Genomic DNA, 15989 nt, shown 5'->3' with positions numbered 1-15989 from the left:
CCCAATACAACAATACAGAGAAAGATAGGACAATGAGAAAGAGAGAGAGTGAAAAAAATTTGTCAGGTGTTGTAAGTGATGTTGAAGAGATGTGTTTTGAGTTGACTTTTGAAAGACTGCAGTGAATCAGACTAGGCAGCGGGCAGTGCTGAAGTGCAGACTTTGTGCCCCCCAGCCACCCCCTATGTTTACAACTTCTCGGTGATGTGAATATGCAGTCTCGCAAAAAGTGTTTTACCAATCGCAACAAAATCGCCGTGCTGACAAATCAACGCAGACTCGGCTACTTGGGAAGGGGACCTTAAGGCGACATGATACAAAACAGAACGTTTTTGAAATTGGTTTTGTAGAAATGAACAGTGTGAGAATAATAAGGGGTATTTCTAACACTATACACATTTTCCAGTGATATGTTTGTGACAAACAATGTGCCCACTTTTAATGCTGTTCTGAGAAATTTTATGTATAGATTCATGGGCAGATTGACTGGGTCTTTGAAAACGATTATTGTGTCTCTAATTGATATCTCTCAGAGGGACACAAGGTACTCATCTTGCTTCTGGAAACATTGGAACCAAAGCTTTTATGTGTTTTAAATGTCTTTGTATTATAATTGATAAAGCCTCATTTGCGTCCTTCTTAAATGTTATGTATATATATATATATATATATATATATATATATATATTTATATATATATATTGTAGCGGGCCTGTGGGTGTGGGGTTTCCACGCTACCAAGTCGAATAGACAAAATGACACAACACAGAGAGCAGTTCCAGTGCAGAATGGTTTATTTACCTAGTAAACCAAAACCCGGGTGGGAAAAGGGTCGTCCACCTCTTCTATGATCCAGTCCAACACTTTCCACCTATCTCTTTCCCTTAGGCCATTCCGTGCTTCCAGGCGATCACACAGATCCTGCCTGTCCTGTCCTGTCCTGTCCTGTCCTGTCCTGTCCTGTCCTGTCCTGTCCTGTCCTGTCCTGTGCTAGCCCTAGCGCCAGCTCTAGCTCCAGTTCAAACTTCCCCCCCACTTGTCTGTTGCTAGCCCTCTTAAGCCCAAGCACCCCTGGTTAACGATCCTCAGGCTTGCCTCGTTAACGGGAGGAAGTCCTTGTAAGGCTTTGGGGTGGAGCCAGCAGGTTGCCAGACCTACCACTCCCCGCACTCCTCCCTGGCATCGGCCACAATATGCTATTTTTTTTTTTATCTACGTACTGTGCTGTCTATGTGGACCTTCCTGTGTCTTGAATAAAGTTATAATAATAATAATAATAACAACATGCTGGCATGTAACTCTATTCTAGTAGTACCCCCAAATGCAATTATTAACCATAAAAAAGCATGATATGGGATCTTTAAGACGAGGGTCTCTCTCTCTCTCTCCTCTCATTCTCCTTCTGCTCCTCTGTGTCACAGAGCGGCAAGTTCCCCCGGTTCGTGTCCAAAGAGATGGAGGCCATGTTCGTGGAGGAGCTGCGATCCTCGGTCAACCTGCTCATGGCCAACCTGGAGAGCATGCCTGTCTCCAAGGGTGGGGAGTTCAAGCTGCAGAAGCTGAAGAGGGGCCACAACACCTCCATCATGGACATGGGCCAGGAGGACGAGAACATCCTGTCGAAGTCCGACGTGGTGCTGTCCTTCACCCTGGAGGTCAGTAGTTGGGGTAGCGGGCTGCGCCCACACCCTGGCTCTGTGTACACTACACAGCAAACTAGCTAAGGAACACCTATATGGGGAACGTGAGCGCTAACAGTAAAACAGACGCCGTCACGCGTATTGGTCACATAAACGTAATACATTTGCGCAAAGTACCTGAATGTGCCAGACTACGCTATTGGAAGAATATGACGACATTGAACTGATATGCATCATGGGAAATAGTGATGAAATAAGCATCATGGGGATTGAGTAGTGCAGTATGTGGAGAACCTGTTTTGCATATTCACATCTCAGACAACACTACACATGATGACGCCCGAAGTAGTGCACTGCATAGGACAGAGGTGGAGCAAGTTTTTGGAATTATTACCAGCAGCCTTCTCCTCAGCCCTGACACCACCACCACCACCACCCTGACACCACCGCCACCCTGACCCCAACACCACCCTGACCCCACCACCCTGACCCCACCACCCTGACACCTCCACCACCCTGACACCTCCACCACCCTGACCCCACCACCCTGACACCACCACCCTGACCCCATCACCACCCTGACCCCACCACCCTGACCCCATCACCACCCTGACCCCACCACCCTGACCCCACGACCCTGACACCTCCACCACCCTGACCCCACCACCCTGACCCCACCACCCTGACCCCACCACCACCCTGACCCCACCACCACCCTGACCCCACCACCCTGACACCACCACCCTGACACCTCCACCACCCCCTTGACCCCACCTCCACCACCCTGACACCACCATCCTGACACCACCGCACGGAGCGCTGGCCTAACACCTTCAGCTCTCTGCACCTACGAAGAGATTAGGACATTAGGATTATTGTTTTTGTGTGTCAGATAAACTAACTCACGTTCATGATTGATTTTTAACCAATCCCAAAGCACTTAGTTTAGTTAAGGTATGTTCTACTTGTTTATGCGTCCATTATATCATCTCATGTCAGCACTAATGGTGCCTCCCCTCCCTGGGAGAGTACCTCTCTTCTGGGGTGCCTCTCTTCCCTCTGGGCTGAAGGGGTTCTCCTCCTTTAGAGGACTAAGGGTTTCTATAACATTCCTATCAAATAGTATTTTTGAGGCTTAAATATATCTTCATTCAACATTAATATACAACTATACTAAACTATGTATCCAGCACAATCAGCTTGACATACAAACATTAATACAAAATACGGCAGATATAAAGTATTTATAAAGTACCAAGGTTTGAGCGCAGCGTTGGCTTCTGCACATCAGAGTTAGTTCTCAGTTAAAGTGTAAGAGGCTTCTAACAGCGCCCATCCCCTCACACGGCCTGCCTCTCTGCCCTCTCTGCCCCTGTCTGCCCTCCCCTCACACGGCCTGCCTCTCTGCCCTCTCTGCCCCTGTCTGCCCTCCCCTCACACGGCCTGCCTCTCTGCCCTCTCTGCCCCTGTCTGCCCTCCCCTCACACGGCCTGCCTCTCTGCCCTCTCTGCCCCTGTCTGCCCTCCCCTCACACGGCCTGCCTCTCTGCCCTCTCTGCCCCTGTCTGCCCTCCCCTCACACGGCCTGCCTCTCTGCCCTCTCTGCCCCTGTCTCCCCTCCCCTTACACGGCCTGCCTCTCTGCCCCTGTCTCCCCTCCCCTTACACGGCCTGCCTCTCTCCCCTCTCTGCCCCTGTCTCCCCTCCCCTTACACGGCCTGCCTTTCTGCCCTCTCTGCCTCGTTCTTCGCTTCACTCCCCTCACACGGCCTGCATCTGTCCCCAAGGTGGTGATCATGGAGGTGCAGGGTCTCCGGTCGCTGGCCCCCAGCAGGATTGTCTACTGCACCATGGAGGTGGAGGGAGGACACAAGCTGCAGACCGACCAGGCGGAGGCCTCTAAGCCCACGTACGTGGGGACAGGCTCACGGACAGACAGATTGACACGCAGACAGACAGGCACAGACGGACAGACACACGAACTAACAGGCACACTGAAAGGAGCACAGACAGACAGACCCGCAGACAGACAGACTTACTGACGGACAGACTGACTGACCCACAGACAGACAAGCCCAGGTGTTGCTAGCTGTTGCCGGTATCATCTCTGTCTGGGCAGTGTCTCTATTCTCTAAGCGACGCGCATCATTTGAGAGCTACACTGTCTGAGCTGAGCACCAAGCGCCAATGAGACTGGAGCCAGGGACGTGTGTGAGTGTGTGTGTGTCTGTGTGTATCTGGGTGTGTGTGTGTGTGTGTGTGTGCGTGTGTATTTGCTCTCTTCCCCTCTGTTCAATAATGCCTGGAGCTGAAGTTTGGCTGTGGGGCTAATTATCAACAAGCTGAAGGTGTGCATAATGAGGGCAGTTCATTTCAGCATTATATTAGATTCAACCACTTCCAGACATGCTTTACTCTGATAGTAGATATATCCCACAGGGGAGATGTGGTGACGCTGCTGGCTCGAAGCGGAGACATGAGAGGCATTGCGTGGTTGATTAGCTGTTCATTGTCACATTAATGGGGTGCATGCAGCATTCCATTATACTCTTTTATTTGAGTGCACAACTCAGTCTGAGGTGGAACTTCATAGAAAAGAAGAACTTCTGAATCAGCCCTTGAGTTGTAGACACTAACACGACATATGATGGTATATCTCTCTTCACCATCAAACACACGCACAAACACACACACACACACACACACACACACACACACACACACACACACACACACACACACACACCAAATCGAATAATTACAATGGGAATACTTTCAGGTAGTCTGGCTGTCAGATCCATGGAGACAGAAGCCAAACTATATTCCACACTAAAAGTGCCGCTTTAGTTAGCATAGCGTCCACTAGTGTCACAACATGATGGAGTACTCGACCAGCATGGCATTATCCACCACAACCATACAATAGGGTTGTGTTGGTTTTACCATAACATTATTCATCTTACTGTACGTCCACACCAGGAGCGACCAAAGCGTCAAAGACGCTCTGGTCGCTCACAAAGTTTCGCTGCGAATTTTTCTGTTCGCTTTGGTCGCTCAAGTCGCTCATGACGTACAATTCAATTATGCAGACGCATTTAAAGGAGCCATGCGTTTAGTAGGCCCTACAGACAGCCATATCAAATAGTGAACTCTCCCATACACCTTGGCCATATTGCCGAGACGGTTTTGCTTGTTCGATAAAGTGCTTCGACAACAAGTAGGACAGTGATTCCCCCCAATATAAAAAAAATCCTAAAATGTAGGCTAATTACAACCGAGAACAAAAAACCCTGCGTGCTGTAGTAGTTAAAATATGTTTCACTGATCTGGATCTGCAAATCATGATCTGCACTCATTCGTCGCATTCAAAACAAATAGACACTGGGACACATGGCTAATTTACATACGTGCACAGGTCTGGTTGGCTCCGCAAGGCAAATAATGGAACATATCTATCTATCTATCTAGGCCTTTCTGTCTATCTATCTATCAACGCGTGTCTAGTTTTCATGTGATGTATTGTGTGTATTATCCAGTCAGACTTGTTCTGTGTGGTATTGTAGGCTACTGTCCTGTGTGGGACGAACCACCTAAATGGATTCCCGACGATTTGTGTCGTTTGGTATTAATAAAAGACTTGACTATCTATCTATCTAGACTATTTAATTAATTTAATTAAAATATTCACCTCAGGCTCCGTGAATAGTGGGGAATAGAGGGATAAAAGACAAGAGATATATCCCTTGTCATTTATCCCTCGTCTTGTCGATTAGTTTGTTTATGTGACGATTTCAAATACTTTTTTGGTTTTGTTTAAAGCATGCTACACGCGATTGGTTGGTTAGATTGGTGGCATGTAGAGCAAATTATAATGATTCCCGCTTAAATACGAACGTTCTAGATGTAGCCTATAAATACTCCCGCTTATCATCACTTGATATCCAAACCACTATGGCGTTTCGATCTCTGAACTGAAAAAGGGTGGGTTCGTACAACACCGGGTGCCCAGTTACAGCCGCGATTAATACTTCAGCCGACATTTTGTTCAGTGAGTGAATAAAGGTAGGTAGGAACCAAAGTGCCTGCCGATGTTCCCTGGGATCCACGCAAGCGAAGAGCGTCTACATTCCGATTGGCTGTCAGTGTTTGGTCGCTGAAGCGAATAATAGTCATTTGCATAAAGTTAAAAAGTTTTCAACTTCTTTTTGACGCTCTGGTCGCTCAACTTTGGCCGCTGGTAGCGTTGGTCGCTTTGGTCGCTCTGGTCGCTCTTGCCCATAGAAAGTGAATGACTTCCGGCGATTTGGTCGCTCAATTCGCTTCTGGTGTGGACGGACAGTAATTCATCCTCTCTGAGTGTTCCCATTTACCACACGCACAAAGAGACAGAGAGAGAGAGAGAGAGAGAGAGAGAGAGAGAGAGAGAGAGAGAGAGAGAGAGAGAGAGAGAGAGAGAGAGAGAGAGAGAGAGAGAGAGAGAGAGAGAGAGAGAGAGAGAGAGAGAGAGAGAGAGAGAGAGAGAGAGAGAGAGAGAGAGAGAGAGAGAGAGAGAGAGAGAGAGAGAGAGAGAGAGAGAGAGAGAGAGAGAGAGAGAGAGAGAGAGAGAGAGAGAGAGAGAGATAAAAAGAGAGAGAGAGAGAGAAAAGGTCCGTCCATGCCCCGGCTTTGATGCTGGTGATGCATTATTCTCTCTGACTCATTGAGTGAGTGTGTGTGTGAGTGTGTGTGTGTGTGTGTGTGTGCGTGGGGTACTTCTATGTTGGTCTGCAAGTGTGTTTGTCTGCACTGTACTTTTAACATCTATCTGATTGGGGTCATTGTCCGGGCAGCCTGTAGTCATGTTAAACTGAATATTTAGTTAAGCTATTGACAGCAGAAACAATCCTCTTTTGGTGAGATTTATCAGAAGAACAGGTTTCTGACCAAGATATGCAATTACGATGATCAAGCTGAAATGGCTAAGCCGTTTTTCAATATATATGTAATGATAATAGTTTAAAAACGTAAAGAATCGTAATAATCAATATTTTTATTTTTTTTGGTGTGTCTGTGTGTCGTGTGTGTGTGTGGGTTTGTGGTGGCCGTGCGTTAATGTGTGTGTGTGTATGTGTGCGTGCGCATGTGTGTGTGTGTGCGTGCGTAACCGTTTGTGTGTGTATCTGTGTATGGTGGGTGTGCGTTAAAGTGTGTTTGTGTGTTCGGCGTTACCGCATGTGTGTGTGTGTGTGTGGTGGGCGTGCGTGCGTTAATGTGTGCGTGCGTGCGTGTGTGTGTGCGTGCGTTACCGTGTTTGTCTGTGTGTGGTCGGCGTTACCGTGTGTGTGCGTGCGTAACCATGTGTGTGTGTGTGTGTGTCTCCTAGCTGGGGCACCCAGGGGGACTTCACCACCACTCAGCCTCTCCCGGCCGTGAAGATCAAGCTGTTCACAGAGAGCACCGGGGTGCTCGCCCTTGAGGACAAGGAGCTGGGACGGGTAATACACACACACACAGTACACACACATAACACACACGAGCTGGGACGGGTAATACACACACACACAGTACACACATAACACACACGAGCTGGGACGGGTAATACACACACACACACAGTACACACACATAACACACACGAGATGGGACGGGTAATACACACACACACAGTACACACATAACACACACGAGCTGGGACGGGTAAAACACACACACAGTACACGCATAACACACACAAGCTGGGACGGGTAATACACACTCACAGTACACACATAACACACATGAGCTGGGACGGGTAATACACACACACACAGTACAGACTTAACATGCACACACACACGGTACTGGGGCGGGTAACACACACACACGGTGCATACAGACATCCCACTGATCACTGGTACCTGGTACCCACCCCCAGTAGCAGGTCATCTCCTGCCCCGTCGTGGGAGGTGCTCGCTCTCTGCAGGAGACAGCAGAGGCTCTGTATTATTGTATTATTGTGTTATTAGTATTATATATTAGTATCATAGTATAAGTATTAGTATTTATCAATATATGATATTAGTTTTCCTGCAGCATATGCTCACACAGAGAAGTGTTTTCTACTAATTAACCAGCCCTTTATACACATTCACAAGCATGGAATACACTGATCACTGAGTTCAAAGGTCATGACAGAGAGAGTAACCATATCCACGTGATTGGAGAAATGTTCGCTGGTTCCTCTTCGGGGCATCCTGTGAACAGTGCGTTCTCCTGGCTGTTCCCCCTAGGTGGTGCTCCACCCGACCCCCAACAGCCCCAAACAGCCCGAGCTCCACAAGATGACGGTGTCCAAAGGCTGTCCGGACGGCGACCTCCGGATCAAGCTGGCCGTCCGCATGGACAAGCCCCAGAACATGAAGCATTGTGGGTAAGTCCCCAGAACATGAAGCACTGGTGGTAAGGCCTAAAAAAAAAATAAGTTTGGTTCCTGTTGGTTGTCAGTTGAGGTCATGGGTAGGTAGGGAATTTATTTTATTTTTTTATTTTATTTTTTCCAGCGGCAGCGAATGATAGGTAGGTTGTTTTCATTTAAAAACGAGAAAATTCGCTCATCCTTGTACAGAATGAAGAGGTGCTGTACCAAAACGTGACTATAGTTTGCATAAAAAAAAATATATATATTATTATTTTTTTTTTTATAAAGCTCATAAAATAATTTGGGTCGCACATAAATTGACAGGGTCGGTCGGAAACCGGAACCAAACAAAAAAAATGTTTAGGCCTAAGAGAACATGAAGCACTGTGGTTAGACAACATGTAGCACTGTGGGTAAGCGAACATGAAGCACTGTGGGTAAGAGAATATGAAGCACTGTGGTTAGACAACATGAAGCACTGTGGGTAAGAGAACATGAAGCACTGTGGGTAAGTCCCCAGAACATGAAGCACTGTGGGTAAGACAACATGAAGCACTGTGGGTAAGTCCCCAGAACATGAAGCACTGTGGGTAAGAGGACATGAGTTACTGTGGGTAAGTCACAGCTGTCACCACACACAGAGACCCCGGGGACTGTTGGGAAGCAGTGTTAACACCACAGAGCAGCAGGGTTCTTCATGTGCGTGACGGACAAGATAGATCCCATATAATGGGGGCAGTCCATAGTAAACAGCATACTGTGCTTCACTCAATGGCCCTGTGTAAACTCAGTCCAATAGACATGACATAAGACATAATTCTCTCCTGAAAGCACACTTCTTGTGCAGATGTTTCGGATCTAAAACGTGGTTGAAGGCTGAGGATGATCAGAGGGGAAGGTGAATGGTGGATGTTCTTGTCTCCAATGCCTTGGTGACTACCAGTTAGGATATGCTTCCCTCTGGTGGACAATACTCATCACTTCAGGATAAAGGGATACATTTTATATCTAGCCCAGGGACGAATTATAATCAAATAATAGGCACATAATGTGTGTTTCTTTGTAATGACAAGTCATTGTTAGAAAAATACATATTTGGTTAACCAAGGTGTAACCAACCTGTTGGTTAACAGGTTTCCATAATCCGACTTTGGTGCTACAACAACGCAGCAATTTGTCTTGCTGTCAAACCAAAACAGATTACAGTTCCAGGCCATCAACACACAATGAAAAAAGCAAGAATATAATTGGAAGCATGAGGAAACGTGAGGTGAGGCTTGACTCGGTGCTCTGGGCCTCTAGGGGAATAGAGGCCGTAGCTCTCCCATGTCCCATATTTAGTTGTGGTAGAGACACACTGCCCTGTAGTGTCTGAGCCTCAGTAGTGCAGGAATTTGGGAGGACACACAACAGGTATTGGATGGCCTGCGGCTGGCCCCCATGTCTCCTCTCAGACCCACAGGCCTATTACACTAATTGTCTCCCCTCTGACAATGGCAGCTTTTCAAAAGTCTGCCATAAAAAGATGCACGCACACACACACACACACACACACACACAACCACACACACACAGAGAAAGGCACACACACACACACACAGAAAGACACACAAAAACACACACACACACACACACACAGAAAGACACGCAAACAAACACAGACACACAGAATGACCAATACACATACAAACACACACAGACGTACACACACAAACGCACACACAGAAAGACAAACTCACAGACACACTCACAAATACACACACACACAGAAAGACACACATACACAGAAAGACACACACACACACACACACACACACACACACACACACACACACACACACACACACACACACACACACACACAAACACACAGACACACACACACACACACACATGGAGCAGACCTCTAGTGGCTAGTGCTGGCTAGCAGGTTGATTTATGCTGATTGAGATCAACTTTATTTGCTGTAATGAGGAGCTGTGGGAGCTGTTTCTAAGATGAATGAAAGGTGTCATCGTTAGCTTTTTGGATATTTATCAAAAGAAAGCATCCAACATGACATGACAAGCACCTTAGAGTGACAATAGAGCCCTCAAAACACAGAACGGCTCAAATGGTTTGTGTTGTTCTGTGGGTTGGTTATTCTCAGCTCTCGTCGTTTATGGACATCCATCTGTTGATCGCAGTCAGGCGAGGTTCAATCTTAGGAATTAGAGTCCTTTGATCCAATAGAGATGTTGATTTGGGTGTTGTCAGCATAACAGGGATGATTAACTCTGTGTCTTCGAACGCCTTTTACAAGCTGAAGTCTGTCGATTGCAAAGAGCAGCGGACCACGGACCGACCCCTTGGGACGACAAAAGCCAGGCCTGTGCGGACTGATGTTGATTCTTCACAAAGAACAAAGGGTCCCTTTGTGAGATAGGATTTAAAACATGACACAAGTCCTGAACCTTTAGAGCCAACATATGGCTGGACATGATGGAGATAAATTCTCTGGTCGTCGTGTTGAAGGCGGCGTTTGGTAGGAACTCTTTGAACATTGATACGGAGAGGATCCAGAAGGGCGCTGAGGTTAAACTAAATTTTAGTGACTGGACGTCACTAAAAGTAACTTGACGTCACTCAAATGTACAGGTAATACTAAGAAACCTTTTCAATTGAATCAATCAATTCAATGTAATCCTTCTTCCTCATGCCATTGGATGATGGGGACTCAAGGCGGTTCTGGGGCCATCTTGCCACAACAATGGGACTCTGACACAGGGCCAGAGCACAGACTTGTGACTTAAGTGAGGAGGGGGTGTGTTGCTGGCTTGGTGTTGACATTTCTATCACTTGACTGGCGTGATGATGACGTTCCTATCGTGTTGATGAAGTGTTAATGACGTTTCCTTCGTGTTGATGGCGTGTTGATGGGGTTTCTATCAAATGACCGGCGTGTTGATAGAGTTTCTATGATTATGTTCCTGTTGTGTTGATCAATCAGGTGGTCAGGTCAGGTACATGCAGTGACATTGCGTTGTTGGACGGTCTTACAGGATGGCAGAGAGGCAGGGTGGGGGATGGAAGCCCAAGCAGAGTGCGGGGCCCAGGGCCCCAGTGACTGATTGGCATAAGATCTTCAGAAGGGCATCAAGGCCAGACAGAGGGGCCACACCGAGGGGCCACAAGGGCCCGACAGGTGTTGTGGGTATACTCGACCCAGGGAAGCTGAGAGTTTTAGGAGGAGGGACTGACGTGGGAGATACAGCGGAGCGCTGCCTCCATCTCCTGGTTGGCCCACTCCGATTGTCCATTGGACTGGGGGACGAACCCGGAGGAAAGGCTAGGTGTGGCCCCTAGAGCCGCACAGAACGCACGCCACACTTGAGAGGGGAACGAAACGATGCCCGCAGGGATGCCATGAAGGCGGAAAGGGTGCCTAACCAGGAGATCTGCAGTCTCTCTTGAGGAGGGAAGCTTGGGAAGAGCGACGAAGTGCGTGGCCTTGGAGAAACGGTCAATCACTGTGAGGATGGTGGTGTTGCCCTCGGACGTGGGCAAACCGGTGACGAAGTCCAGGGCGATGTTGACCAAGGCCGGCTAGGAATGGGTAGGGGCCGAAGCAGACCGGAACGGGGACGGGTCGAGGTCTTATTCCTGGCGCAGGAATCGTCGGCGGACGAAGTCCAAAGTGCGGGTGATTCCCGGATGGCAGGTGAGCTTGGAGGAATGGGCCCAGACCAGTACCCTGGACCGTACAGCGTCCGGAACGAACAAGCAATTTGGGGGGCTGGAACCAGGGCCTGGCTGCTGCCTCTGCGCAAGGCGTACCGCGGACTCAGCGCCCCAGGTGTGTGTGGCGATCAGACAAGCGGGGGGCAGGATGGTTTCGGGATCAGTACAGGGGTCCTCGGGGGTGTACAGGCGGGACAGGGCATCCGACTTGGCGTTCTGGGACCCGGGACGGTAGATGAGGGAGAAATTGAAACGGCCAAAGAATAAGGCCCACCTGGCCTGTCGAGAATTCAATCTCTTAGCAGACTGAATGTAAGCCAGGTTGCGGTGGTCGGTCCAAACTATAAACGGGTGCTCCGCCCCCTCCAGCCAATGTCGCCACTCCTCCAAGGCGAGCTTGACGGCCAAGAGCTTGCGGTTGCCCATGTCATAATTTCTTTCCGACGGGGACAGCCGGCGGGAGAAGAATGCACAGGGGTGGAACTTGTGGTCGGAGGGTGAGCGCTGGGAGAGGACCGCGCCCACTAGGGTGTCAAATGCGTCAGCCTCCACCATGAACTGGAGAGTCGGGATGGGAATTGATAAGAATTTCACGTTTCCGATTCCGATTGTGCTTATCGATCCGATGCTTTATCGATTCTCTTATCGATTCTCATTGGGTGAGAAAATAAGTACAAATGTCTTTGTTTGCATTAAATCTCTCTAAATATGATCAGTGATTTTTAAAATGCGTAAAATATGATCAGAGATTTTTAAGATATGATCAGAGATTTTTAAAATGTGTAAAATAATTAAAAGATCTTTCAAAACACAGGGATTTAGAAAAAAAAATGGGGGGGGGGGAGCTCAGCTGAAATTTGTTCTCTGAGGGGGGGCTCACTCTCTCATACTTTGAAAACCCCTTGCCTAGACACAAAAAATATGCCATCATTATGTGCCATAAAACTAAAAACACAGACTGAAAACAAGTAAGAGCTTGTGCCTTTTGGAATACTAACAGTGCTCATTCGCATTAAACTTGTAACAAAATTCAACTGACATAAACAAAATGAAGTATTGATTAGACACAGGGGTTGACATTAAGGTTTCAAAAGCACTTGCCCATCGGGCAAGTACAGGTCAGGTTCAACTTGCCCGAATGTGATGTTCACTTGCCCAAATTATAATCAGAATCTTGAACAGGCCTCTTTTTGCCAGGCACGCGGCCTGGTTTTGGGGGGGCTCAGAAAAATCATCCTAGCTCAGACTGAAGCTGAATGTTAGCTTCCACACATGTTGTGTTTAAAAAATAACAAACTTCCCTTTGTTTACTTATTTATCGAGCGGTCACATCGTGCCATGAAGTGATTTCAGTCCACCGTTGCAACCTATTAAAGCTATCGCCAAGTTATATGTAGACCTGCATGATTTCATGCAAATGCACTTAACTAAATGTCAGAAGTAGTAGCAAAGATATGTCTTTTTTAACTTTCACGTTTCTTTTAGCTCTAACTGAATAATCATAATCGCGTTTCTAGTAGTGTTGTCAGTCACGATACTGGATTTTCTAACTTTGACACTATACCTGGAAAAATATCGATATTCTATACCATTTTCGATATCAGGGGAAAAGTTTTTTTCAGGAAAGAACATACCCAAAGTAAATAGAGTATATCTCCACAACTGCAAGGGCGATAATGTCATCTTTGTGCCATAAGAAAGATTGTTGTGCAAGTGAAATATTCAATGGGGATTATACTTGGTTAAAGTGAATAAAGCCATGGAACACAGCATAAGTGGAAGATAACATTTCCACCTGAAATAATTATCAGTTGGTCGTTATTATTTGGGAGCTATGTCTTACTATGAGACACAAATAAAGGTAGATATCTTACAATTTTGACACTTGACACCTCTATTTAAATTTCAGGGCAAATATATTCGAATGCACCAAGCCAAACACTCACAAATAAACATATGGCCACTAGATTGCGCTGAAGAATATGTTTTCTGATTGAAGGCAATTTACCTATTTCCTAAGAAACCTTCTCTTATTCATTGATTGAAAATACCATGTTTAGTTGCAAAATTTGGCCCAGACACTGGGTTATCTGTTTATGGTGGTTTTATTCGACCAGAATCAACTTTGTGGACAAAAATCACAAAGGTAATACTTCATTTTTGGTTGTTAAAAGAAAAGGGGACGTTTCTTCTTAAGTTGTTCTTTGCGAGTTTTAGTCACAGAATGATATGGTTTGGACTGTTGGAATAAGTGGAGGCTCAGCTTTCATGTAATATATAGTTTGTGAGGGTCCAATTTCGTGAAAAAGATCGCTATTGCTGTGCATGTGCACAGTTATGAAACCCAAAACCCTGTTCTTGCATATGACTTTCCTTGACTTTCCTTTCCAATACAAAGTACTTCCAAACTGCACTCCTCCATCACTACTCCATTTTCCTTCTACCTAAACCGTTCGCGTAGGCGCTGCATTTGCGATGCTAGCTTTGTTGGCTAACCTTTAGCCAACACCTTCGAATCACGGCCAGAGAACGCACTGCGAGTGACAGAAGGCGGGGCTATATTCACACTGAAGCGATGCGTGTCTGTTATCCACTTGCCCGTTGGGGCAACCAGAAATCAATCTCAACTTGCCCAAATATGACTTTTGGTTGCCCCGGGCAAGCGGGCAACCGTTAATGTCGAGGCCTGAGACTGATTTATTAGATGGGCCTACCTAATAAACCGTTGGAACACACAAGACCGGAAACCTTAGCAACGCCGGTAGACAAACCCAGAGAAGCCCAATCCCTATGAGAGCTCCCCACGCTACGGCCATCCGGAGGCGCACAGAGCTGTTGGCCGTGATATTATATATACAATTATATTATATTATATACTATTATATATAGAGCTCCGGGAGTCGCAAACGGCAACAATCACTTTCTCCTCCCGCATGACGCATTTGCCGCGACCAGAACCGATAAGTGGAATCGTTAAGCAGGCTTGCTAATGATTCCAAGGAATCGGTTGACTCTGCACCGGTTCTGAACAAGAACCGGTTCTCGATTCCCATCCCTACTGGAGAAAGGGATCGGGTTGAACGAGGATGGGCGCAGATACGAAGCGCTTCTTGAGGCCCAGACAGGCGGTCTCAGCCTCCGGTGTCCATGAGAAGGAACTCTTGGTGGAGGTCAGGGCCGTGAGAGGTGCCGCGACTTGACTGTAGCCTCTTATGAACCGCCGATAGAAATTAGCGAATCCAAGGAACTGTTACAGTCTCTTGCGTGTTGGAGGGGAGGGCCACTCGGCCACTGCAGAGACCATGGAGGGATCCATCTCTATCTGGCCTTGACCAATTATGTAGCCCAGGAAAGAGATGGACGGAATTTGGAACTCACACTTCTCCCCCTTGATGTGAAGTTGATTCTCTAGCAAACGTTGAAGAACCTGTCAGACGTGAACCCTGTGCTCCTACACGGATCTCGAGAAGATCAGGATTACTTAGATGTACACGAAAACGGAGCGGTTCAACATGTCCCGGAGGACATCATTGACCAGGGACTGGAAGACAGCGGGGCCGTTGGTGAGTCCGAGGGCATAACCAAGTACTCGAAGTGGCCCAATGGGGTGTTGAACGCTGTCTTCCACTCGTCTCCCTCCCGGATGGGGATGCGTTGCGCAGGTCTAATTTAGTGAAAACCACGGCTCCGTGGAGGGGAACGAAGGCGGAACTAGTGAGGGGCAAGGGATACTCGTTTTTTACCGTGATATCGTTCAGACCGCGGTAGTCGATGCAGGGACGAAGCGAGCCATCCTTCTTCCCGACAAAGGAGAATCCTGCTCCTACTGGTGAAGAGGATGGGCGGATGATCCCAGCGGCGAGGGATTCCCCGATGTACTCCTCCTTTGACTCGCGTTCGGGACGAGAGAGATTGAACAGGCGGCTACCAGGGAGGGGAGCCCCAGAAAGGAGGTCAATGGCGTAGTCATAAGGACAGTGGGGGGGCAAGGACAAGGCGCAGGATTTGCTGAACACCGCCCCAAGGTCTTGGTACTCCTCCGGAACGGAGGACAGGTTAGGAGGTGCGGCAGCGGACTCGAGCTCTGGCGCCCGAGGAGACTGGGCAGACTGCAAACACTGGGACAGACAGTGTGTACTCCAGGACAAGACCGGAGGCCGACGCTACGGGATCCCTGGTGAAGACACAGAAGACGTTGAGAGGCCTCCCGGCCCCGGACCGGTTGATCGAAGACCCTCCGCATTTCCTCGGTGAA

General features: G+C 47.7%; 1 protein-coding gene across 11 annotated transcripts in view; it reads left to right on the top strand.

Moving 5' to 3' along the window:
* cadpsa (Ca2+-dependent activator protein for secretion a) overlaps window positions 1-15989 on the top strand; it is a 206725-nt gene that overhangs the window by 78734 nt on the left and 112002 nt on the right. For all 11 annotated transcript variants that reach the window (XM_060069143.1, XM_060069141.1, XM_060069140.1 and 8 more), the window contains 4 exons: window positions 1422-1655; window positions 3426-3547; window positions 7001-7112; window positions 7887-8026. In XM_060069143.1, coding sequence (XP_059925126.1) covers window positions 1422-1655; window positions 3426-3547; window positions 7001-7112; window positions 7887-8026 — 608 coding nt within the window. The remainder of the gene's footprint in view (window positions 1-1421; window positions 1656-3425; window positions 3548-7000; window positions 7113-7886; window positions 8027-15989) is intronic.

Source organism: Gadus macrocephalus, chromosome 13, assembly GCF_031168955.1.
Source record: "Gadus macrocephalus chromosome 13, ASM3116895v1".
In the NCBI taxonomy this organism is placed as follows: domain Eukaryota; kingdom Metazoa; phylum Chordata; class Actinopteri; order Gadiformes; family Gadidae; genus Gadus; species Gadus macrocephalus.
Note: the sequence above shows the minus strand (reverse complement) of the source record. Positions and strands in the feature narration are given on the sequence as shown.